Source organism: Phallusia mammillata, chromosome 3 (assembly GCF_965637545.1).
Source record: "Phallusia mammillata chromosome 3, kaPhaMamm4.hap1.1, whole genome shotgun sequence".
In the NCBI taxonomy this organism is placed as follows: Eukaryota; Metazoa; Chordata; class Ascidiacea; order Phlebobranchia; family Ascidiidae; genus Phallusia; species Phallusia mammillata.
This window is the reverse complement of record NC_137254.1, coordinates 1221213-1248740: the sequence shown is the minus strand read 5'-3', so window position 1 is coordinate 1248740 and position 27528 is coordinate 1221213. Positions and strand designations below refer to the sequence as shown.

Here is a 27528-nt window from a genome sequence, read left to right as displayed (position 1 = left end):
TAAAATATTTCAATTCATTTTGTTTTGTTTTTCTTCCTGCACCTTGTTCATTTTTATCATAAAATGTGGATGGATTTGGATAAAAACTTTCATAACTAGTAGATGATTTTCACACAAGGTATGTTTATTATATACTTTATTTCATCCATATTTATTATGTGTCGGTATGTCATCGAGTTTACACATCTAGACCCCTAAAGATACCCTGTTAGTCCCACAAAATCGCACAATGTTTCAATACATATATTAAATGATCAGTTAACTGTGAAATGTGCACAGGTAGAGGACTGACTGTCACTCTACATCAAAATGTTCAGCACAACATCACCACAATCAGGTGAGTTTAAAATCTACAAACAGTGGCTGCTGTCGATAAGTCTACTGTTCATTTGTTGTGCAGAAAAATGCTAATTTTTCACAGCTGTCCTGAGTTTAAAATATAATAAACCAGATTAAGCAAATAACTCATATTGCCTTAACAAATGATAGTCTACTGTTTATGCATCTGTATGCAATGAAACGAAATTTTTATTATCAAGATTGCATTTAACATAAATTGTATGTATTTGTTTATTTCTTGTTGGGACCTGGATGTGTTGTGTATAACAAGTTAGTCATCAAACCTCAGTGCTGTTTTGTTACCACTTGTTTATTCTGTGCCTAAGTATCATTGGTTTGAAGCAATACCTCAAGTTTTTAACCTTAACTAAAAACATAGGCTATACATAATGTGGTTAAAACCATTGTTGTCCTTGCTTATATAAGGTTATTCATTAATACTGCAGCAAAGTTTGCTGAGCAAACAAGTATCAAGTAATTTTTGTCAACCTCAAGCAAAACGGTATTTGATTTGTTAATTGTAACAAAATTCAGAAGTGAAAGTATTAAAATAATTGTTTTCATGTCCACTTAATAACTGACAATTTTTGTGTGAACAATAATTATTTTACAGAAACTGAGGGAAATCTGCTTTGCACACAAGATTTGATTCTATCTAAGAGTTCTATCTAAACTTTGTGTAATTTACTAAACTGGTCTAACATTTCTTCAATTCCTGCAGCTTGTTCGATTTTCCATAAAATGTTGATGGATTTGGATAAAGATTTTCATGGATAATAGATGATTTTCACACAAGGTATGTTTATTATATACTTTATTTCATCCATATTTATTATGTGTTGGTATTCAACAAATTTGTCGTTCAACTGGTGTTATGCTAAACAAAATACTAGTTGTTGTATTCAAGAACTTGTATTCGCTGACGTTTCACCCACCAGAATGGTAGGGCTTCTTTAGAGCAATGAACAAATAATACAGCGGGCACAGAGACGAAAACGTATGGAAACAGCGAGATACGATGCACAATAATTACATTAGGACAAAGGCTTTGTTGGTATGTCATCGGTTTAGTTTACCCCATAGACCCTGTTACTCCAACAGAATAAAATCTTTGATTGCATATATTAAATGACCAGTTAGCTGTGAAATGTACACAGGTAGAAGACTGACTGTCACTCTACATCAAAATGTTCAGCACAACATCACCACAATCAGGTGAGTTTAAAATCTGCAAAAAGTGGCAGTTGTGGATAAGTCTTAGAATTACACCAGTTGAATGACAAATTTGTTAAATCTACTGCTCTTTTGTTGGGGAGAATTCTGTTATTGGCAACTCCACTTTGCCATGTTTTAACTACAAATATCTGGAACATGCAAATAGCTCTAATATTGACATATGGTAGACTACTGTTTATGCATCTGTATGCGCTATGCAACAAAACACAATGACATTATAACCAGTCAGTGATGAAGCAGGAAGCCTTAGAGCTGTTTTGTTACCACTTGTTTTGTTGTGTAGTAAAACAAAAACGAATTGCATTTAGTTCCCATATTGTTTAATGGATTGGATTTCTTAGAAACAAGTCTTGACTTTTGCAGTGAAGCAATTCAAATAAGTTTTAATTGAACTTATTACATCAATTCAAAAAGCTGTTTTGTTAAATAATGTTCAGGACTGGCAGCTTTTTTTACCAAAATATGTATTTTTTTGCTGTTTGTTTCACAGTAATTTAATGAAATGAATTTTCTCGTTTTTTCTTTTTTCCACCAAAGTTGTGCACTTTTGGCATGAAATCTTTGGTGGATTTGGATGAAACTTTCACAGATGGTAGATACAGTGATGCAGATGTGTCGTCTGCTTCGTTTGAGTTGATAACCCCAGTATTTACCCTGCTAGCCCCCAAAGTGTATAACGTTTCTGTATGTTGATGCACACCACAAACAGAAGATTTCTGTAGTGTAATAGTATAATAAAGACAACAGAACATGTGGCACTGTTGTTTGTGCAATACTTGATGTACGGTTTTGCATATGTCAGTCAGAGGGGTGTTAACAACCTTATGACGTCATAAGTGTTAACGAATTTTGCTAAAGACACCTCTAGTGGTCAAAATTTTAACATTGTCCGATTTGGATAAAAAAATTTATGACTGTTCATTGGGTCATTGTGATTTCATATTTTATAATTTTGGGTGTTGAACCCCATTAGTTACCCCACTAATCCCCTGAAATGGGTGAGTATTATCAACTGTGTCAGAATTGAATGAAATTTGGACAGCTGGCAGTATTTGTCATTTATAGGTGTCAATTGTTGTGTTTAACCCTGTAGCCCCAATATTTACCCCTCTAGCCCCCCAAAATAGGTCATTAATTGAATGAAATTTAGACAGCTTGTAGAGTGTGCTATTTATAAGTGTAGAATGTTGTGTTTTACCATTAACCCCACTAGCCCCCTACAATCGTGTGCAACTCGCCATTAATAAATGAGTTTCTACTTGCAGAAACAATGAGGGTTGTGAAAAACAGTGGGTGATATGGGACCCAATACAAAATAAGCAGAGGAATATATGAATGTTTTAAATTAGGTTATAGTGTATTTGTAAGGGCAATATGTGCTAAGCCACCCTACTAGTTTTCCAACAGTAAAATGATAAAACTATTACAACAGCAACTTTTACTATACATTGCTTTCACACAAGCACTGTGAACTATTGAATGCTGTTTTCATTTTAAGAGGGGTCACAACTTAGTATTTTGCAACAGATGTTTTTTGCATTTTTGGTTAGTTAAGTGCAGGGTCATGCAACATACAGTCCCCGACAGTTATTCATGTAGCCCACGCTTACTGCGTCAAGTAGTCCATTGTTTGATACTTTTCACTGTTAAATCATAGGAAGTTGTTGTTTAGCATTTTTGACATTGCATTACAAGGTAAAATTTAGGCAAAGTTCTCTGGTTTACAATTTTGCCCTCGTGGACCCTTGAAAACAAACCAGGGACCCTTGAGAGGGGCAAACCGCAGGTTGGAAACCACTACAATAAATGAATTTTATCAAAATGTATCAAATTGGCCCTTAGTATCATTATACATGTAAAGTGTGGCCCATTGCGATAAACAGTTACACGTCCCTGGTTTATTGCTATCCCTATTCATAGTGAGGTTAGTGGTTCAAATTCCAGGCATCTTCTTAGTGATCAATGTAACAGCCTTGATTTTCTATAGTTGATCACAATTAAACCTCAAAGTTGCGCAGCTGATTTCAATCCGTTTGTTGTTTAAGTGCTATTATGTAGCTTTGCTTGCTATCCTTCAATGATGCTTGTGTCCTATTGTACTCATGATGATTTATACAGACTCTTAACTGTCACTAAACCTAAATATTTGTGTGCGTATTGTTGTAAAAAATTTTCTTAATTACAAAGTTGTTATTTGTTCGACAAAAGGCAAAATGAGCTTCTATGCTGTTTTTAATGTAACAATCATTCTTTCCACATTTAAAAATCATGCTAAACACCTGAAGTGCCCTTTTACTATGTTTGTAACTTTCTTAACTTAGCTCTTGCCAAAATAATAATGCATACAAAAATATTCAGATATTATAAGTCAAATTTTTACATAATAAATTGACATATTTACATAACCTTATGTACATGACGAAAACGAGATCGAGTATAACAAGATTTAACAATGTGAAAACAGCAACAAATATTTGTGGGATATTTACTATTGTTTAAGTTTATGGTTGTTTCATTCTCTGATCTCAACCACTCTGTCGCCTTCTTCATCTGCACCAGCATTGTATCTCACAGCTAAATCAGATGAGCGATTTGTAGATGCACGTAGAATTGACAATTTCTCCATCAGCCATTTCTTTGCCCTGACAAGTTGATCTTCTATTGCTTTAGAGTAAAGCAAGGGATTAAGAGCGCTGTTGATTGGAAGCAACAGACAAGCACTCAACACATAAGCATCTGGTGGCATCTTGATTCCTCCAATACTCAAATATCCCATGACACAAATTGGAATCCAGCAACAGAAGTCGGTCAAAATCAACCTTGAGATTCTCTTTTGCATCTAGGAGCTGACATCAGTGCTTCTAGACCCTTTCATGCGGTTGCTCTGTTTGTAGATGAGAACATATGCAATAACCATGTAGATGAACATAAGGAAGTTGATTGTGATGAGAAAAGTTGAATATTCCCAAGCAAATTCACTGGTTGTGGCAAACAAACGTGGCATACAGACACTTGTTTCTCCGTAATATCCAAACTCCCCTTTGATAGGGTTGCGAGGAAACGTTTGCTTGATAGTTTCTTTCACATCGTCCCACCTCTCCCGTTTAACATTATCAATTCGTTCTGCAAGAAGTGACATGTTTTCTCTGGAAACAAAATCATTTTCAAAAATGTTATTTGGAAACCAAACATCAGTTGTAAAATATCCTGAAGTCACTTTGAGCAAAGGAACAATTGCCAAAACAACAGCTGAAATCCAGCAAACCAACTCAGCAAATAAAACTTTACAAACACCAACACTCCGAATTGTGAATGGTTTAAAAGCTGATATTAGACGAAAGGTTGTCATGGCTGTCATTGTAAACGCTGATGCCTCTGAAGAAATAATCGAAAGTACTCCAAGACCTGAACACAAACTACTTGACCTCCATTCCTTATCAAACAAACAGTATGTGCCAGAAAATTGTGTGGCTTGCACTATAACTACAAGCAGATAAATTCCCATGAGAAAATCTGAGCAACAGAGGTTTAGAATGAAAGCACTAGTAATAATAAAAACATTTTTGTTTCTGTCTACATTCCATAAGCTGTGAGCAGTTGCAATAAACACAAAAGAGTTTCCTCCGAAAGCCAATACAGCTGTTATCCAGAAAATTGCTCGGTATATTGGATTAGCAATCATTTCGTTGACATCTGCAAACGCGTCCCCAGCTAAGTTTACACATTCATCACTTCCGTCCGAACAATCGCGAATTCCATTCTGCACCAGTTTCCATTCAACCGACAAGGGTTGTTTGTTTGTGCAATAAAATCTTATTTTTTCACAACGGCATCTGCTTTCATCAGACTTATTGTCGCAATCGATAATTCCATCACAAACAGTTTTTCTGTCAATGGAAAACACATCTTTGCTTTTACAATAAAAACGGGTTTTGCTACAAAGTTCAGGAAATTCATCTGAGCCGTCATCACAATTGACTTTTCCGTCGCACACCTGAGTGTTTTTTTATGTTGAACTTTCCTTTCGAAAAACAATAAAACATATTTGGACAATTCACTTCACCACGTACCCACAAGTCGTCCTCAACTTTTCCATCACATATTGAGTTCAACAAAACTTTGGCATCAATTCCCCCACCTAGATAATACTGAAAGTCTCTCCTCAACAGTTTGTTGTCAGTTCTCGCACACTTAAATATTTCGTCAAGTCCAAGGCCTTTATAGTTTTCTGGTAAACACTGAGTTTGTTCAAAGTTATTAGCAGACAAACAGTATTTTGTGTTTATTTGATCAACACATTGTACGCTTGAGTTGCACAACTTCCCACTTTGAGCTAAACATTCTGATTTGTTTTGGCAATGCATCTGATTTAAAGGACAAGCACCCCTTATATCATTACACAAACTTTGATTTAAACACAAACACTCATCTGACATATCAAAGCAGTCCACTATACCATCACAAACTTGCGTGGGAGATATGATCAAATTTTTATCTAAGCACTGAAAACATTTAAACTGTCCGTTGTCAAAACAAAGATCAGATTTATCTGAACATTGAGCCACTGAATCGTAAACATTGGTTTGTGGCAAAACACAAACACCCTGTCTGGATGATCCAGAGCATTTAAACCCAAATCCTGACTTAATTTCATCACTATTGTCACTACAACTACTAACTCCGTCACAAAAATCACTTCCAGCTATGAAATTTTTGTTTTCACAAATGAAATAATTCTGACAAAATTTTTCTGTTTTTGTGCAGTTTGAAGAGACACAAATTACATTCTTACTTTCACATCTGTTGATATCATCAGCACATGATGGTTGGATTACTGTATTGCACTCTGCTGGAACTGTGGAATGTACAAGATACCTGGCAAGTTGTTCACTCTTACAAATTGTGGCAAACATTGTGCAAGATTGACATGTGAAGTTGTTAACTGAACAAAGTTCGTCACTTTTATCAGAGCAATCCTTAATTCCATCACCAATCCAGTCAAAAGGTATGCATCTGCCAGTAGATGGGCAATGTTTGTTACCAGGATCACACGGACATCTGGCGTAAACTCCAGAGCAGTTACATGTGTTATGTGTCTCATCACTACCATCCAAACAGTCGCGATTTCCATCACATAATAAAGATCGGTCAATACAACTTCCCTCCATGCCTATGCATTGTTTTGTTTCAACACATGCACATTGAAACTTATGAGCTGGACAAGTGCAATTAACTTCGTCGCTTCCATCGCCACAGTTATTATTTCCATCACATTGCGTGTGTTTGTTGATGCAACCATATCCATATGTGCAGTTTTTTGTTTTGTAACAATCACATTCAAACCCTAAATGAGCTGGACAAGTGCAATTAACTTCATCACTCCAATCTCCACAGTGGTTAAGTCTATCACATTGCGTGTTTTTGTAGATGCAACCATATCCATTTGTGCAGTTTTTTGTTTTGTAACAATTACATTCAAACTGATCAGCTGGACAAGTGCAATTAACTTCATCACTCCAATCTCCACAGTCATTCCATCCATCACATTGCATGTTTTTGTTGATGCAGTCATATCCATATGTGCAGTTTTTTGTTTTGTAACAATCACATTCAAACTTATGAGCTGGACAAGTGCAATTAACTTCATCACCCCAATCTCCACAGTCATTCATTCCATCACATTGGCTGTCTTTGTAGATGCAGCCATATCTATTTGTGCAGTCTTTTGTTTTGTAACAATCACATTCAAACCTATCAGCTGGACAAGTGCAATTAACTTCATCACTCCAATCTCCACAGTCATTAATTCCATTGCATTGCTCGTATTTGTCAATGCAACGATATCCAGTTGTGCAGTTGTTTGTTTTGTAACAATCACATTCAAACTTTTGAGCTGGACAAGTAGTGCAATTAACTTCATCACTCCAATCTCCACAGTCATTATATCCATTACACTGATAATAGTTTTTGTTGATGCAACAATATCCAGTTGTGCAGTTGTTTGTTCTGTAACAATCACATTCAAATCTATCAGCTTGACAAGTGCAATTAACTTCATCACTGCCATCTAAACAATTTATCTTTCCATCACATCGCCACCTCTCCCCCACACACCCAACACGACCTTTACAAGTTGTGTTGAAGCAGTCACATTGAAACTTGCCTTTAGGACAAACCTCACTAAACTGGTCGCTCCAATCACCACAGTCGTTATTGTGGAGCCATTTATTTACCCTCGACATCCCAATACATCCTGGTTTGTCCCCACACCGACCAAACTTGTGACAAGCACATTCGAACATTGAAGAAGGGCAGGTACAGTTGGGACCACGGTACGGTTTCTCGCACACCGAGAGATTTTCAGGTTCTGTGAAAAAAATTGCAAAAGTAAAATGATGCACAAGTTGGAAAGAAACACATCAGTTTAATTTGTTACAAAACTTGTGCTATTAACTTTTGGAATGGTTTTGATCGAGGTAAGCTTACTTGTATAAGGTCGAGGAGCGAGACTGAAATCCTCACCCGGACATTCACCTTCCGTGCATCCGACGAAAAACAATACAAATAATAACCACAGCATGTCTATGATTTCTATATGGCAACTGTTAATATAACAGTTTAGTTTGTCTGTGTGAAACAACCTAATATCAATGTAATGTTTTATTGTATTCTGCTAAGTTAAGTTCTGTTACTTGTAGTTGTGTACAGAAAAAAATTTGTGTAGAACTATTTAAACTAAACCAAATCCTCTGACCCAGTGGTTCTCAAACTTTTTTTACATTTTTTTCAAAACCGTCCCTTTGCAATTATTTCAAGGGCTCGCGGTCCTTAAGCCTGAAGGTGTATTTCAGAAAAACAAAAATTGATTTTAGCTGGTTATGCAAAATTGCGCATAATAATGATCCAAAAACAGCTTGTGACATCACAAACAATTCAAAGAACAATAAACGATTATGCACGAACAATTGCTTTTTTGTTAGTTACATGCAATAAAGGATATTGTTTAGCAATGGAGACAATCGATTCTGAATATCACTTTGATTTAAACTGATTCAGTGGCACAAACTGATGCCAAATAAAATTATAGAATTTCTTTAACCTTTTCACGGTCCCACAAAATTGCCTCAAGGACCCCTAAAGGACCACGGACCTCATTTTGAGAACCGCTGCTCATACGGCAAACTTAAAACCACTTCAACACTACATCTAACTGATGAATTATTTTACAACTTCCAGAAAAAGATATTTCGAAAACGATAGAGCAGATAAATTCTTTTTTAGCACGGAACAAAAAAAACAAAAACAGGAAACCACCAGCATTTGATCTCCCAAAATGGACGATAAATTTGAATCAAACAAAATTATTCATCATTTTGATCAAAACATTTGGCAAAAACAAAATACTATGAACAAATGCGGAAGTTTCCAAATAGAAACCTACACGACTGAATGTTTCTGGCTAGCGTTTTTAGTCTAAATTAGCTATTTAAGCTATCATGGAACGCCACTTAACTTAGAGTGTAATCTTTCGTTAATATAGATTATTTCTCAAGCTTATGCTTATTATTGCGTGAGTTCACTATAGTTCGCTTATGGCTTTTGTGTAAGAATTACGTATTTTAGCTAAGATTAAATTATATTATGAAGAGAAAATCTGTCTATAAACAAAACCTAGTTCCACTCCACCACGTGATTTTAATATAAGAAACACCCAAACAATTATAATACAATAGACGTAATACTAAAACATTAAACTGCAAAAATAGCAATAATCTGGCACTGCGCTAAAAACAACTGCATTCAACAAGCGGACTTTACAACTGCCCGTAAACAACACTGTCCTACATAACGTAAAACAAGACATATATACAATGCGATGGTCGTATAAAATGCAAAAAGTTGGCGTGTTTTTAGGACGATACAATGGGCGAATATTTGCGATTAGATAATTACATGAAATTGGTAAGCTGCTTGCTTGAAATTTCTAGCTGAATTTGAGAAAGTACGGTCACAGAAAAAGATTTCTCCTCCACGCTCAGCATGTTGAGTTAACTGACCTGATGGCCTGAGGGCCAATTACATAACGTCGTAGTACAGACCGGTAGGAAACCGATGAATGTTTGTTGTAAACAACCATGTTGGTTTGACGCAACAGTCGTGCATGCAACAAGCGCTGTTAACTGCATGAATATTATTAGCAAATCTGCTTTAAGTTTGCAAAGTCGTGCATGTAACAAGCGCTGCTGTTAATCGCATGAATATTATTAGCAAATCTGCTTTAAGCTTGCAAAGTCGTGCATGTAGAAACAGAGTTGTAAACGGGCCTGAAATTTAAGCCCAAAACCCGAACCTGAATTGTTTTTGAAAAGCCCGTTTAGGCCTGAAAGTTTGATTGACATGCCTATACATTGATTCCTTAGGAAAGACCAAGACAACAAACACAATAGACAATTGGTCTGAAACATAGCGTTTTAGGGCTGTTTGATATTAGGTCAAGTCTAGCAACTGGCTACTTAGCTAGTTCAATTTATTTTATAGGCACTAAAACGGAAACGACAGGTCATACGTAGCACTGCCTTCTATCTTTCGATCTTACACACCGGTGTCATCCAGGTTGTTTTATGAAATTAAATGACGAACGCCAGTTTGCTTCACAAACTGTACGTATGTTTTAATTGCAAAACAACTAAATGATTCTTTACACTAACAAGTATATTGTAAGTTTCGGATATAAACAGCATGTGTATTAAACTAACGTTACGCTCGCAAAGTCGTGCATGCAACAATCGCTGTGATTAACTGCACGAAGCTCATTAAAAATCCGCTTTAAGCTTGCAAAGTCGTGCAAGCAACAAGCACTTTTGTTAATTGCATGAATATTATTAGGAAATCTGCTTTAAGCTTGCAAAGTCGTGCATGTATAAACAGAATTTTAAACGAGCCTAAAATTTAATCCCAAAACCCGAACCGAACCCGAATCGTTTTTGAAAAGTCCGTTTAGGCCCGAAAGTTTGATTGACAGGCCTATAGATTGAAGCCTTAGGAAAAATAGCGATAACAAACACATTAGACAATAATAGATAATTGGTCTGCAACAAGCCGTTTTGGGGCCGTTTAACAGTTGGTCAAGTCTAGCAACTGGCTACTTAGATACTTTTTAATCGAAAAAATACTGACACAGAGTGTAAAGTCAGGCCCGAATCATGCCCGTTTTTTGAAGAAACTTAAGCCCGAACCCGTTTTTAGACGACCGTTTACATTTGAGTTTGGAAAAATGCCAAGGTAACTTTTTGTTAAAGACGATGATTGCAAAATGGCCAGACATTAGAACACCGGTCTTACGTAAGCATGGAAAATACACAGCATACCACTCTCTGGGAAATTTTGTAAAAACACAAAGTTCGTCCTTTCGCAGGCATTAGAAAAACTTTTTTAGGTAAGCATGGGAAAATATACGAGAAGCCAGCTGGGTAATTTATTATAAGCGCAGGGCCTTTATTAAAGCATCATCCTTCCGCAGACATAATTTTTTAAAACACCTATATACAAGGATTAAAAAATACAATTTGTCATGAGCGCGAGGCATTCTTCCGTTGGTCTTGCAGTTTACACAACAAGCACGCATGCTGAACCGGTACATCATATGCCGAAAAGCTAATGGAAACAGCAACTAGAATAAATCGCTTGCAATTACAACGGCGCACTGCACAAAATATATTAATGTTGTCGTTTACTTCAATCGCATCACACATCAAAACACAATCAAGTTTTGAAAAGCAATATTTTTCCTGAAAAGAGTCCTGAGATCTTAGTGGTAAATTCCTGCATGCAATTGCATCTGTAGAGCTACTAACACCATAACTCAAATGACAATCAAAAGTCGATTGTTTATATCTCCAAAAATACTCACGGTTAGGGCTACTAGGGTCGGGGTAAGGTACTAGCATTTAAAATTTAATAAAACTAATCCAAACAATTAGTTACTAATGTAAAAAATGTAAAAACTTACATCCCAACCCAACCCATTTATAGACGCTAAATAAAAAAATCCGCTCTTCACGCCCCGTTATTAATGCGAATCTCCCGAGGTTGTCATTTGAGTTACTGTGTTAGTAGCTCTATCAATTGCATCTCACAGACTAAATAATTTGATCAACTGGAATTTGATTGTACATTATAAGTCACGTGATCAAACACGACAACCTGATTGGCTAAGCTGAGGTACATAACAATAGCTAGGTGCAAAAATTATTAATGGCAGATCCACGTCAACAGGCATTGTGACGTCACGCACGTTTATAGCAACGCGTCACTATATTCCATCATGCGTGACAAGGCTTCCCATATGAACTGAATGACGGGATATTTCCTGCGCTTGCAAAACGACACCGCAAAAAAGGCAAAACTGCCACCCTAAGAACTACGGCGCTCAATCTATGCCATAGATTTTATGGTAGACAGGCCACGAAAACATTGCAAGCTGAACATTTTATGAAACTTCACATTTCATATTCAGTCATACGTTGGTCGTTTGTCGAATAACGTCACATGATCAAATGTGACGATCTGATTGGTCGAGCTGTGGTATGTAACAAGCGTTTTTTGCACAGTCCACTGAGCATTGAAACCTAGTGTTGTACCAAAGTTGTGATATTTCCGGTCGAAAATGCCGTTTTGGAGATGTTTCGGTTTTAAATTCAAAATCAAACTCGTTAAATAAATGAAATTAGTTTTACAACCGACCAAATTAATTTATCAAAACATCATAAATTAACCAACCTTGTCTCTGTAAAACAGTCACGTTGAATGCACTGTATTTTACGTTATGATAAACAATGCTCTGAAAACATGACCCAGACAGTTAAAGACCCAAAGGTTTAACCGCGTTAGTGAAAAATTGTCCATATAAGGTTGGATTACATCATGATAAACGAATTATGGCGGAAAATTCATATTTATGGTGAAATTACGAAACAAAGTTGGCCGAGTATGAAGTCAAGCCCGAATCAAGTCTGTTTCATTCCAACTTGAGCATGAAAAGCAAGTTGACAGCTTTGCAGGACTTGGAATTCGCTTGGTGAATTACAAGAGTATGGAGGCTTATTTTTACATTGGCAACCATAAACAACAAATACCATGCGTAGTTTGTAGCTTCGAGTTATAATTTCATGAGTACATTTCGCAGGTACAAGTTTAGTTGTGTTGCGGATATTATACAATGCTGTGTTATTCCAGCTGAGTGGTGGCATTTTATCAGTATACTTACGATTATTCGTCAACCTAACGTTTCCAAATCTCTCAGGCCGTTCAGGAAAAAACAACATCGGATTGTCGTCGTCTGCTGCCTCCTTTGGTCGTCTAAACCAGGGATGTCCAACTCGAACAGGCCGCCGCGCCAAATTTAGTTTTAAAATATACTCGCGTGCCAACCTTTTCCAAACCATTTCTTAAACGTCTTAACGGTACGGGATCTATTTATGATACTCGAGAAACCTTTTGTTCTGTTTATGCGACACAAAATACAAAAAGTTTGCAACGGGGCTTAAGTTTTGTCAAAAAAAGAACAATTGAATTAGTGGATTGTGTAACTTTATTACGATATTCTAGACTTCTAGAGTGTCGTATCAATTACCAGCTTTCACTTCAAAGAGCCTTTGACTTCAAAAACCGCGTAAAGCGGTTTAAAAAAAGATTTTGACACATAGGCGAAGAAGGCTTTGTGAGTTTCTGTTTCACAGCGAAATCAACTTTATACCCAACTAAAAACGGAATTATTCCCAATGTGGTATTTATTGTTAGTCAAGCATTTGTCTATTAACCCCAATACATTATCGGTATTTAAAGTAAATGACTCAATTTTTAATAAAGTCTAAATTAACAACAAAGCAATAGTCTAAAGCAGTGGTTCTCGGTAGAACGACTAACACAATAACTCACGGCACAGGCCTGCTAATTTCCGGTAAGTGGCGCAACGGAGCATAGGTGTTTGCAATGGCAATAATTGCTAAGTCGTTAATTTGCTGAGTCAGCAATTATTGCTATTGGAAACGCCTATGTTATTGTGTTAGGAGCTCTACCGTGGTTCTCAACCTTTTATTGATCGCGTACCACCTAACGATTTTTTCTATACCGCTGCGTGCCACCTAAACCCTGTTTACATAAGTGGACTAAGAAATAAACCCGTTTTCCTGGACTATCTATAGCATATTTCTGAAACCAACAAGGTTACCAGTTCCAAAGAATGTCCAAGAAAATAGTTCGCCCGGAACCAGGGCTGAAAGTTGGAAGTTGCATTTCATGATCCGACTTTAATTAAGTATCTCTGCTTTTTTAACAGCTATGCGAAGTGGAAATAATATATGAAAGAAAACAACTCGCGTACCACCTGAAAAGCAGAGGCGTACCACAAGTTTTAAAAAAGATTTTGAAACATTGGAAAAATGATTTGTAATTTCTTGTTTAACTGTCAAAATATTTTTACAGCGTCGCTCATTTCTGCGAGACATAAGCGCCGGATATCAGTCAAGCGCCCCCCCCCCCACCCCCCTCAAAAAAAATACGCAGCTTAAAACGCGCGACATACGCATAAAGAAAGTGGCCTTAAAATTGAGGTTTAGCTGGGAAGAAGAGATTCAACGCCACTACTACATATTTTCTACACGAGCACTCGCATCTATTTCTATACACTGTTCCATGTCTCTGGTCTGATGAAGATATGCTGCACTGCTTGTGCGAGATATTTCCTTCTAGCACCTATCGAACATTAGTCACGTATAGATGGGCTCCAACGAATGACATTGCGGAATTAAGGCTTTATGCCGAGAGTAGTGAATGGTTGAATATATTACACATAACTTGGGTGGTGTGTATCCCTAAAACTGAACATTTTATTAAGTTCAATCTAAACTCTTGTAATTATCTAAACTGGTCTAAAATATTTCAATTTATTTTGTTTTCTTCTGCAGCTTGTTCATTTTTATCATAAAATGTTGATGGATTTGGATAAAAACTTTCACAATCAGTAGATGATTTTCACACAAGGTATTTTTATTTTGTACTTTATTTCATCCATATTTATTATGTGTCTGTATGTCATCGAGTTTACACTCCTAGACCACCAAAGAAACCCTGATAGTCCCACAAAATCGCACAATGTTTCAATGATCAGTTAACTGTGAAATGTGCACAGGTAGGGGACTGACTGTCACTCTACATCAAAATGTTCAGCACAACATCACCACAATCAGGTGAGTTTAAAATCTACAAACAGTGGCTGCTGTCGATAAGTCTACTGTTCATTTGTTGTGCAGAAAAATGCTAATTTTGCGCAGCTGTACCGAGTTTAAAATATAATAAACCAGATTAAGCAAATAACTCATATTGCCTTAACAAATGATAGTCTACTGTTTATGCATCTGTATGCAATAAAACGAAATTTTTATTATCAAGATTGCATTTAACATAAATTGTATGTATTTGTTTGTTTCTGGTTGGGACCTGGATGTGTTGTGTATAACAAGTTAGTCATCAAACCTCAGTGCTGTTTTGTTACCACTTGTTTATTCTGTGTTTAAGTATCATTGGTTTGAAGCAATACCTCAAGTTTTTAACCTTAACTAAAAACACAGGCTATACATAATGTGGTTAAAACCATTGTTGTCCTTGCTTATATAAGGTTGTTCATTAATACTGCAGCAAAGTTTGCTGAGCAAACAAGTATCAAGTAATTTTTGTCAGCCTCAAGCAAAACGGTATTTGATTTGTAAATTGTAACAAAATTCAGAAGTGAAAGTATTAAAATAATTGTTTTCATATCCACTTAATAACTGACAATTTTTGTGTGAACAATAATTATTTTACAGAAACTGAGGGAAATCTGCTTTGCACACAAGATTTGATTCTATGTAAGAGTTCTATCTCAACTTTGTGTAATTTACTAAACTGGTCTAACATTTCTTCAATTCCTGCAGCTTGTTTGATTTTCCATAAAATGTTGATGGATTTGGATAAAGATTTTAATGGATAATAGATGATTTTCACACAAGGTATGTTTATTATATACTTTATTTCATCCATATTTATTATGTGTCGGTATTCAACAAATTTGTCTTTCAACTGGTGTTATGCTAAACAAAATACTAGTTGTTGTTTCAAGAACTTGTAGTCGCTGCCGTTTCGCCCACCAGAATGGTAGGGCTTCTTCAGAGGAATGAACGAATAATACAGTGGGCACAGAGACGAAAATGTATGGAAACAGCGGGATACGATGCACAATAATTACATTAGGACAATGGCTTTGTTGGTACGTCATCAGTTTAGTTTACCCCATAGACCCTGTTACTCCAACAGAATAAAATCTTTGATTGTATATATTAAATGACCAGTTAGCAGTGAAATGTACACAGGTAGAAGACTGGCTGTCACTCTACATCAAAATGTTCAGCACAACATCACCACAATCAGGTGAGTTTAAAATCTGCAAAAAGTGGCAGTTGTGGATAAGTCTTAGAATTACACCAGTTGAATGACAAATTTGTTAAATCTACTGCTCTTTTGTTGGGGAGAATTCTGTTATTGACAACTCCACTTTGCCATGTTTTAACTACAAATATCTGGAACATGCAAATAGCTCTAATATTGACATATGGTAGACTACTGTTTTGCATCTGTATGCGCTATGCAACAAAACACAATGACATTATAACCAGACAGTGATCAAGCAGGAAGCCTTAGAGCTGTTTTGTTACCACTTGTTTTGTTGTGTAGTAAAACAAAAACAAATTGCATTTAGTCCCCATATTGTTTAACGGATTGGATTTCCTAGAAACAAGTCTTGACTTTTGCAGTGAAGCAATTCAAATAAGTTTTAATTGAACTTATTACATCAATTCAAAAAGCTGTTTTGTTAAATAATGTTCAGCACTGGCAGCTTTTTTTACCAAAATATGTATTTTTTTGCTGTTTGTTTCACAGTAATTTAATGAAATGAATTTTCTCGTTTGTAGAAATCAGCATTGGAATGAACGGAATATTTTTACAACATAACAATTAACAGGACTGAAAAATTTCATTCCAACAAGTATAAGATCACATGGTGGAAATATCCACAGAGCTTTGTCTGAATTAAACACAGGTGCATTTAAAATTTAAACCATTTATGTGTTGTTGAATCTTATTATGGGTCCCCTTCTCTGAAGGGGGCGCATCTTGATTTCACTCAGTTTTTTTCTTTCTTCCACCAAAGTTTGTTCATGCACTTTTGGCATGAAATCTTTAGTGGATTTGGATGAAACTTTCACAGATGGTAGATACAGTGATGCAGATGTGCCATCTGCTTCGTTTGAGTTGATAACCCCAGTATTTACCCCGCTAGACCCCAAAGTGTAAATATTTTCTGTATGTTGATGCACACCACAAACAGAAGATTTCTGTAGTGTAATAGTATAATATAGACAACAGAACATGTGGTACTGTTGTTTGTGCAATACTTGATGTACGGTTTTGCATATGTCAGTCAGAGGGGTGTCAACAACCTTATGACGTCATAAGTGTTAACAAATCTAGTGGTCAAAGTTTTAAACATTGACCACCTCTAGTGGTCAAAATTTTAAACATTGTCCGATTTGGATAAAATTACATATGACTATCCAAATTACATATGATAAAATAAAAATTCATTGGGTCATTGTGATTTCATATTTTATAATTTTGGGTGTTGAACCCCATTAGTTACCCCACTAATCCCCTAAAATGGGTGAGTTTTTTAAACTGTGTCGGAATTGAATGAAATTTGGACAGCTTGTAGTATTTGTCATTTATAGGTGTCAATTGTTGTGTTTAACCCTGTAGACCCAATAGTTACCCCTCTAGCCCCCCAAAATAGGTCATCAATTGAATGAAATTTAGACAGCTTGTAGAGTGTGCTATTTATAAGTGTAGAATGTTGTGTTTTATCATTAACCCCACTAGCCTCCTACAATCAGGTGCAACTCGCCATTAATAAATGAGTTTCTACTTGCAGAAACAACGAGGGTTGCAAAAAACAGTGGGTGATATGGGACCCAATACAAAATAAGCAGAGGAATATATGAATGTTTTAAATTAGGTTATAGTGTATTTGTAAGGGCAATATGTGCTAAGCCACCCTTCTAGTTTTCCAACAGTAAAATGACTTTTACTATACATTGCTTTATACTTTTCACTGTTAAATTGTAGGAAGTTGTTGTTTAGCATGTTTGACATTGCATTACAAGGTAAAATTTAGGCAAAGTTCTCTGGTTTAAAATTTTGCCCTCGTGGACCCTTGAAAACAAAACCGCAGGTTGGAAACCACTACAATAAATGAATTTTATCAAAATGTATCAAATTGGCCCTCAGCATCATTATAAATGTAAATTGTGGCCCATTGCGATAAGCAGTTACACGCCCCTGGTTTATTGCTATCCCTATTCATAGTGAGGTTAGTGGTTCAAATTCCAGACATCTTCTTAGTGATCAATGTAACAGCCTTGATTTTCTATAGTTGATCACAATTAAACCCAAAAGTTGCGCAGCTGATTTCAATCCGGTGATTGTTTAAGTGCTATTACGTAGCTTTGCTTGCTATCCTTCACTGATGCTTGTGTCCTATTGTACTCTTGACGATTTATACAGACTCTTAACTGCTACTAAACCTAAATATTTGTGGGCGTATTGTTGTAAAACTTGTTCTTAATTACAAAGTTGTTATTTGTTCGACAAAAGGCAAAATTAGTTTCTATGCTGTTTTAAATGTAACAATCATTCTTTCTTCATTAAAAAATCATGCTAAACACCTGAAGTTCCCTTTTACTATGTTTGTAACTTTCTTAACTTAGCTCTTGCCAAAATAATAATGCATACAAAAATACTCAGACATTATAAGTCTAGTTTTCACATAATAAATCGACATATCTACATAACCTTATGTACATGACGAAAACCAGATCGAGTATAACAAGATTTAACAATGCGAAAACAGTAACAAATATTTGTGGGATATTTACTATTGTTTAAGTTTCTGGTTGTTTCATTCTCTGATCTCAATCACTCTGTCGCCTTCTTCATCTGCACGAGCATTGTATCCAACAGCTAAATCAGATGAGCGATTTTTAGATGCCCATAGAATGGACAATTTCTCCATCAGCCATTTCTTTGCCCTGACAAGTTGATCTTCTATTGCTTTAGAGTAAAGCAAGGGATTAAGAGCGCTGTTGATTGGCAGCAACAGACAAGCACTCAACACATAAGCATCTGGTGGCATCTTGATTCCTCCAATACTCAAATATCCCATGACACAAATCGGAATCCAGCAACAGAAGTCGGTCAAAATCAACCTTGAGATTCTCTTTTGCATCTTGGAGCTGACATCATTGCTTCTAGACCCTTTCATGCGGTTGCTTTGTTTGTAGATGAGAACATATGCAACCACCATGTAGATGAACATAAGGAAGTTGATTGTGATGAGAAAAGTTGAATATTCCCAAGCAAATTCACTGGTTGTGGCAAACAAACGTGGCATACAGACACTTGTTTCTCCGTAATATCCAAACTCCCCTTTGATTGGGTTGCGAGGAAAGGTTTGCTTGATAGTTTTTTTCACATCGTCCCACCTCTCCCGTTTAACATTAGCAATTCGTTCCGCAAGAAGTGACATGTTTTCTCTGGAAACAAAATCATTTCCAAAAATGTTATTTGGAAACCAAACATCAGTTGTAAAATATCCTGAAGTCACTTTGAGCAAAGGAACAATTGCCAAAACAACAGCTGAAATCCAGCAAACCAACTCAGCAAATAAAACTTTACAAACACCAACACTCCGAATTGTGAATGGTTTAAAAGCTGATATTAGACGAAAGGTTGTCATGGCTGTCATTGTAAACGCTGATGCCTCTGAAGAAATAATCGAAAGTACTCCAAGACCTGAACACAAACTACTTGATCTCCACTCCTTATCAAACAAACAGTATGTGCCAGAAAATTGTGTGGCTTGCACTATAACTACAAGCAGATAAATTCCCATGAGGAAATCTGAGCAACAGAGGTTTAGAATGAAAGCACTAGTAATAATAAAAACATTTTTGTTTCTGTCTACATTCCATAAGCTGTGAGCAGTTGCGATAAACACAAAAGAGTTTCCTCCCAAAGCCAATACAGCTGTTATCCAGAAAATTGCTCGGTATATTGGATTAGCAATCATTTCGTTGACATCTGCAAACGCGTCCCCAGCTAAGTTTACACATTCATCACTTCCGTCCAAACAATCGCGAATTCCATTCTGCACCAGTTTCTTTTCAACCGACAAGGGTTGTTTGTTTGTGCAATAAAACCTTGTTTTTTCACAACGGCATCTACTTTCATCAGATTCGTTTTCGCAATCGATAATTCCGTCACAAACAGTTTTTCTGTCAATGGAAACCTTATCTTTTGATTTGCAATAAAATTGGATTTTGTTACAACGTTGTACAAATTCATCTGAGCCGTCATCACAATCGACATTTCCGTCACACACCTGAGTGTTTTTAATGCTGAACTTTCCTTGTGAGAAACAATAAAACATATTTGGACAATTCATTTCACCAACTAACCACAGGTCATCCCTAACTTTACCATCACATATTGAGTTCAACAAAACTCTGGCACCCACTCCATTTTTTAAGTGTAACTGCTGAAACTTACTCCTCAACAGTTTGTTGTCAGTTCTCGCACACTTAAATATTTCGTTAAGTCCGAGGCCTTTATAGTTTTCTGGTAAACACTGAGTTTGTTTAAAATTATTTGCAGATGAACAGTATTTTGTGTTTATTTCATCAACACATTGCACGCTTGGATTGCACAACTTTCCACTTTGAACTGAACATACAGATTTATTTTGACAATGCATCTGATTTGAAGGACAAACACCCCTTATATCATTACACAAACTTTGATTCAAACACAAACACTCATCTGACATATCAAAGCAATCCACTATGCCATCACAAACTTGCGTGGGTGATGTGATTAAATTTTTATCTAAGCACTGAAAACATTTAAACTGTCCGTTGTCAAAACAAAGATCAGATTTATCAGAACATTGAGCCACTGAATCATAGACATTGGTTTGTGGCAAAACACAAACACCTTGTCTCGATGATCCAGAGCATTTAAAACCAAATCCTGACTTAATTTCGTCACTATTGTCACTGCAACTACTAACTGAGTCGCAAAAATCACTTCCAGCTATGATTTTTTGGTTTTCACAAATGAAATATTTCTGACAAAAATTTTCTGTTTTTTTGCAGTTTGAAGAGACACAAATCACATTCTTGCTTTCACAACTATTTATGTCATCAGCACATGATGATTGGATAACTGCGTTGCACTCTGCTGGAACTGTGGAATGTACAAGATACCTGGCAAGTTGTTCACTCTTACAAGTTGTGACAAACATTGTGCAAGATTGACATGTGAAGTTGGAAACTAAACAAAGTTCGTCACTTCCATCATAGCAATCCTTAAATCCATCACCAATCCAATCAAAAGGTATGCATCTGCCAGTAGATGGGCAATGTTTGTTACCAGGATCACACAGACATCTGGCATAAACTCCAGAGCAGTTACATGTGTAATGTGTCTCATCACTACCATCAAAACAGTCACGATTTCCATCACATAATAAAGATCGATCAATACAACTTCCCTCGATACTGATATCACATTGATTTGAGCCAACACATGCACATTGAAACGTATTAGCTGGACAAGTGCAATTAACTTCATCACTCCAATCTCCACAGTCATTCCTTCCATTACATTGCTCGTTTTTGTGGATGCAACCATATTCATTTGTGCAGTTATTTGTTTTGTAACAATCACATTCAAACCCTATATAACTTGGACAAGTGCAATTAACTTCATCACTCCAATCTCCACAGTGATTATTTCCATCACATTGCCAGTTTTTGTAGATGCAACCATATCTAGTTGTGCAGTTATTTGTTTTGTAACAATCACATTCAAACTTATGAGCTGGACAAGTGCAATTAACTTCATCACTCCAATCTCCACAGTTATTATCTCCATTACATTGCCCGTATTTGTTGATGCAACCATATCTATTTGTGCAGTTTTTTGTTTTGTAACAAGGGCATTCAAACTTATGAGCTGGACAAGTGCAATTAACTTCATCACTGCCATCTAAACAATCTATCTTTCCATTACATTGGTACACCTCCCAAACACACCCAACATAACCTTTACAAGTTGTGTTGAAGCAGTCACACTAAAACCATCCTTTAGGACAAACCTCACTTAACTGGTCGCTCCAATCACCACACTCGTTCCACCTGTCATTTACCTCCCACATCCCAATACATCCTGGTTTGTCTCCACACCGACCAAACTTGTGACAAGCACATTCGAACATTGAAGAAGGGCAGGTGCAGTTGGGACCGCGGTACGGTTTTTCGCACACCGAGAGATTTTCAGGTTCTGTGAAAAAATTCGCAAAAATAAGGTTTAAGAAAAATAAAAAGGTGACAAGTTGGAAAAAAACACATAAGTTTAATTTGCTACAAAACATGTGCTATTAACTTTTGGATTGATTTTGATCGAGGTAAGCTTACTTGTATAAGGTCGAGGAGCGAGACTAAAATCCTCGCCCGGACATTCACCTTCCGCGCATCCGACGAAAAACAATAGAAACAATAACCACAACATGTTTATGATTTCTATGTAGCAACTGTTAAAATACGAGTTTAGTGTTTTTCCTGTACAAAAACTCTTCTTTTATTCTTGTCTACCAAGGTAAGTGAATTAATTGACAACTCCCAGAAAATAGAAAAATATGCCCGGTTCTTTTTTGCCCTTTAGTGTTTGTGGGGGGGGGAGGCTTGGGTGGTTCATTTTTATTTCAAGTTATCGGACAAACTTTAAATTTATAATGGAACTGAAATCAGAACATAGAAAGACCAGAATATTTTTTGCGAAAACGAAAAAGCAGATCAATCCTTTCTTAGCACAGAACAAATTAAACAGGAAACCACCAGCATTTAATCTCTCAAAACGAATGATAAAATTGAGTCAAACTCGGACAAATTTGTTTATCATTTTTACCAAAACCTTTGGCAAACAAAAAATACTACGAACAAACCTAGGCAAAATTATTTCATCTTCCAAACAAAAACCCACAGCACCTAATTAATAGTTGCACCTTTCACATTTTATACAACTTGTATAAAATGTTTATTTAACAATAGAACTCCCCTAGCCCTGCCTTCTATCTTTCGATCTTATACACACCGGTGTCAATCGGCTTGTTTTCTGAAATCGAATGACGAACGCCAATTTGCGTTACACACTGTAGGTATTTTTTAATTGCAAAACAACTAACTGTTTCTTTATGTTTTGTAAATTAACGCTTTGAATTTAACATGTATTATTGTGGGTTTCGGAGATGAAAGGATCGTTTACAAACTTACTTTAACTTTCCAATGTCGTGTATGTCTTGTTATAATCAAATAAAAAGCATGTCCACGGTTAAGATGTTTTTTAGGCGCCGTTTTCATTCAAGTTTTGAAATCTACCGAAGCAACCCGGCGATTGATTTTTTGTTAAAGACGATGATTGCAAAATGCCAGACATTAGAACACAGGTCTCACGTAAGCATGGAAAATACACAGCATACCACTCTTTGGGTAATTTTGTAAAATGCACAAAACAGGCATAAAAAAAAGTCCTTAGATCTTAATACTGAAATCCTACGATAATATTTGTATGATAAAATTAACAATGCACCCAACCATCGCTTTATTTGGTGCACAGGCAAAACAATAACGCTAACGACGCTTAAATCTTTATCGTTGTGCTTAAATCATGACAGAAAAACGTAACAAATCTGTGTACACATTGTCCGTGCTTTTTTTCAATGTTAAAGTTTTTAATAAGTTGTGCTGTGTGTGACATCGACGCGGCATAAAAACTTTTTAGATCCGCGTCGGTACGTTCAAAATTACCCTAATCGGCACCGAGCGAACCGACAGTACCGCACTTTTATTAATTAACTGCGACACTCTTGTACCTATCACATTTGACGGTTAAACCGATGTACGTTAGATTTTGGTTATTAAAACACAGCTGCATGACTTAACACAAGACCTGAGCAATTTCATTTGAGCGAGAATCTCGGCTGGTCTCTCTTATATCAGAAACACCAACGTCAATCACATATTTCCTATATCTTTCCAAAGAGTTATAAAAAATATGGAATTCGCCGAAATTGTGTTTTGATTGATATAAGTACGTGGAATAATAAAATTTATCAATTGATTTTTATCAAAAAATTGTGTTTTTGTCGTTTTGCAAACGGCAATGTCAATCACACATTTCCATATCCTGCATACGCGGTTATAAATACATTGGAATCCACCAGAACAACATAAATTATGAGACAATAACTGACAGTACAGAATTTATTGTGAAATTGCCTTTCTGGCGTTTCCCAAACGTTAATGTCAATCACACATTTCTTACTTCCCGTTTGCACAAACACGCGGGCTTAAGGAAATTCCATTGCACCTACGGCTTGTCGAGAAGCGAAACGGTCATAGCATATGCATAAATAAATCTACGTTACAAGAACAAGCAGAGTTATATGTCATGACGGGCTTTGGGTGCAGGTTTGTGCTGGAGTTTAAATAAAACAGAGTTGATTCGGACCTGACTTTACACTTTGTCACATTTGCGTCAAAATTTCACCACGGAAACCAATTTTTCGGGCCTTATTCCAGTTTCATTTGCAGAAAGTTGGGTTTGGGGCCCGATTTCGGACCCGGTTACAGCTTGGGGGTCAAAATTATGGGAAAAACGACCGACGGTTCTTGGGGAAGCGAAACTGTTACTGCATGTGAATAAATCTAACTACGTTACAGGGACAAAATAATGGGAAAATGTAAATTATGCTGTTACGTAAAATAATCAAGTTCTATCCCCTAAAGTTCACTAAATTAAACTCCCCGGTAAAGGTCAGGTCATTTGTTGCGACATAAACTGTTCGTCGTTCAGTATAAATTGCCAAAACCTATAACTTTTTTTAACTCACAAGCTGTAACCAGCCATTTCCCCAAAAGTTTTAAAGCCTTGACCAAAAACTGACATTGCTATTAGAATTCACCGACCTAAAATTTAAAAAACGGGCAAATTTGTGGTTTTCCACAAAAGCTAAACAAATAATTTTCAAAGTCTACGCATAAAAATAGTTTTCATTTTGTTTTTATGCTCACTGGAAACACACTAAGTAAATATTCATAAGTGCATGACCAGCACCCTGTTATAGCATACAAGCAAATGTATGCAGGCAAGATTGTAAGTTTCTGTGCGTGTATTTATGAAACCAATCACATATATTATGTTTCATAACACTAAACACAATGCACACATTTATTATCCACAGCAAAAAAGTCGCCACGGTTGAATGCAGGAAGCTCGCTTATGAGTTAAAAGACAATAAACTCAATTCTGCCGTGGAAATATATTTGCAAATTTAACATTAAAAATTATTTCACTTCACAACCACAGTACTGTAGATCAGGCCTGTCCAACTCGCGGCACGCGGCCCACGAAGCCCTCAACAGTCAACAACAATTGTAGTATTTTGTCAGATTTTTATCTAACTATACTAAATTTTTCTTACTTTTTAAGTTTAAAGCTATTACCTAAACAGACGTTTACCGAAATTTAATTTATACATACAAATTGATATGTTATAAATAGAAACGACAGTAATTAAACCGTTCCTTAAAGTTTCAGTCAAGGGTGTACAACCCGCGCGACCGTACGACTACTTTAAAATATATGTACTGGCAGGCGTGATGTAATTAAAACTTGTTTTCCAAAACTTTTGATTTTCAAACTGCCCTTACCAGATTTTGTGTTACTGAAAAGAGTATTACAAGCCTAATTGTGTGCAAACAATGTGAAAAAACATGTACGAAAAGCGTCACAATATTGATTATGACGTAATAATAGAGTTAAAACTGCGGGTCTTCACATTGTGGAGCTTAATCTGCACATTAAGTTGGAAATTAATCTGCGCTTTTGGGGCGTCAGTAGATGGTATATATATATGATATACCTATTTTTTTTAATTTTGAAACAAAAACCAGCAGCAAATTGGCGGCCGTTGGTGAAATAAGGATCTGCAATGCGGTCGTCGAAGCGAAAAGGTTGTTTAAGTGTATAAAACTAGACCAAAAATTACATGCGGCCCTTGGCATAATTCCCAAACTGCAATGTGGCCCGCGAACCCCACGAGTTTGACACCCCTGCTGTAGATTATTGTGTATGTCCGAAGTGGAAAACAAAAGTGAAAAACGACCCAGAAACTCAAATGACAAAAAGTGAAGGCGTCGCGTGGTCGAAGTTGGTGTATCATTTTGACAAATGCAAAGCGATTGCAGTAACTACAGAAGCAAGTTGTTCTCTGCAAAGTAAGTGTTGGAATATTAAACCATAGTTTCAAGTAAATATGGCAAGCACCATTACAAATTAATACATTTATCAGTAAAAGTTAACAGCCACAGTCAAACTTCTAATAAAAACATGAGGTGAACAGCATAGGCGCAAAATGCAAGATGGCAAATCTACGTCAAATAGCATTGTGACATCATTAACGTAAATACGTCACTACATCCCAATATGACTGACACGACTTCCCATGAGAGCTTAGCAATTGGGAATTTCCTTCGCTCGCAAAACGAAACACCAGTTATACATTGCATGCAAGCAAGGCAAAACTGCCACCTTAAGAATTAAGACATGCATTATTTCCAAACCAGGCCCTTGAGAGAAATGCTGGTGCAATACGTTTTACATGAAGAGTCAACTTTCATGGTTGTCATGTGTTTTTTTTCCTCTGGTCCTTAGATTTTCTTTTTCTGTATAAAATAAATTTGTTTTCTTATATTTAATGAAAATGACATTACGAGTGAAATCATTAACTAAAAGTTGCATTACAAATTTTCGCAGAAAATAAGTTATAACAATAACCACAATACTAGTTTAAAAAACATAGGGCACACCTCAGTACAATTGTATATAAAGCAACTCGTATGAGGCATGCAGTAGTGTGTTTTGCCACTAATTGCATGTGTTAATAAAACTGGCCAAGAAAACCAAACAGAGCCCTCATTTGTATCAAATACACAGATCCGAAATGCTGTAAAGTATCGCGTATTGACGTCGCAAATAAAATCGAGTGACTTTTAGTTGGTCACGTGATTGTATGGACGTTTTATTTCGTCACAATATCAGTCTTAGACCTAATTTGTCGCTGTCGCACTTTCTACTCATTGCACGGTTAAGTCACTTTCACTTTGTTCACTTTATATTCAAGTTGTAACAACACATTACATTAACTTCACCTAACTTAACCAACCGTTCTCTTTCATAACTTAATATATCAACTTTTGGGCCAACGTTTTAACGCTATTTCCTTTCATGGAACTAATCCCTGCCAAACAGTAGCCTAGAAAACCCGCCAGGACTTTAAGGAAAAAGTATTTTCATGCGACTAGACGTCTTGAAAAGCTAACAATACTTTGTTAAAATGACCGGATCTTGTAAACTTTTTGTTTTGTAACTTGTTTAGAAACAAAACTGCGTTTTTTCTGTGTGCGATTGTAATGGTATTTAAGAAAAATAGCACAAAATGGAGTTGGTAACGTGACAACATGCTATGTAATGCAATGTAACGGAACTTTGGTGTCCCAGTTGTACCAGCCGCACCTATTAGAATACATTTACGTGACAAAAAGGTTGAAACTGGCTGGAAAAGCAAGGGGCACAGCGACTGGTTTCGACAACATGGGTTGTGCTTCCATTGAGGCAGTGGTTTTCAGCCCGCAAGACCATTTAATAAACATTAAAAAAGCAAATGTTTATCAGCAATAACAATAT

General features: G+C 36.3%; 1 protein-coding gene, 1 long non-coding RNA gene and 2 pseudogenes across 4 annotated transcripts in view; 1 reads left to right on the top strand and 3 right to left on the bottom strand.

Moving 5' to 3' along the window:
• The window catches only part of LOC145220280 (uncharacterized), a 100348-nt gene extending 79410 nt beyond the window's left edge, over positions 1-20938 (top strand). For both annotated transcript variants that reach the window (XR_013858068.1, XR_013858067.1), the window contains 3 exons: positions 15981-16038; positions 16581-16708; positions 20877-20938. This is a non-coding gene — a long non-coding RNA (uncharacterized LOC145220280). The remainder of the gene's footprint in view (positions 1-15980; positions 16039-16580; positions 16709-20876) is intronic.
• On the bottom strand, positions 3944-5524 carry LOC145218438 (G-protein coupled receptor GRL101-like; annotated as a pseudogene).
• On the bottom strand, positions 6219-8191 carry LOC145220271 (uncharacterized; annotated as a pseudogene). The gene is made up of 2 exons (XR_013858063.1): positions 8062-8191; positions 6219-7942 (listed from the first exon to the last, which is right to left on the bottom strand). The product of XR_013858063.1 is annotated as an uncharacterized LOC145220271 (transcript).
• LOC145220270 (uncharacterized) lies at positions 18494-21025 on the bottom strand. The gene has a single exon (XM_080087529.1). The coding sequence runs from the start codon at positions 21023-21025 to the stop codon at positions 18623-18625; it is 2403 nt and encodes an 800-aa protein (XP_079943655.1). The 3' UTR covers positions 18494-18622.
• Between the last annotated feature and the right edge of the window lie 6503 nt (positions 21026-27528).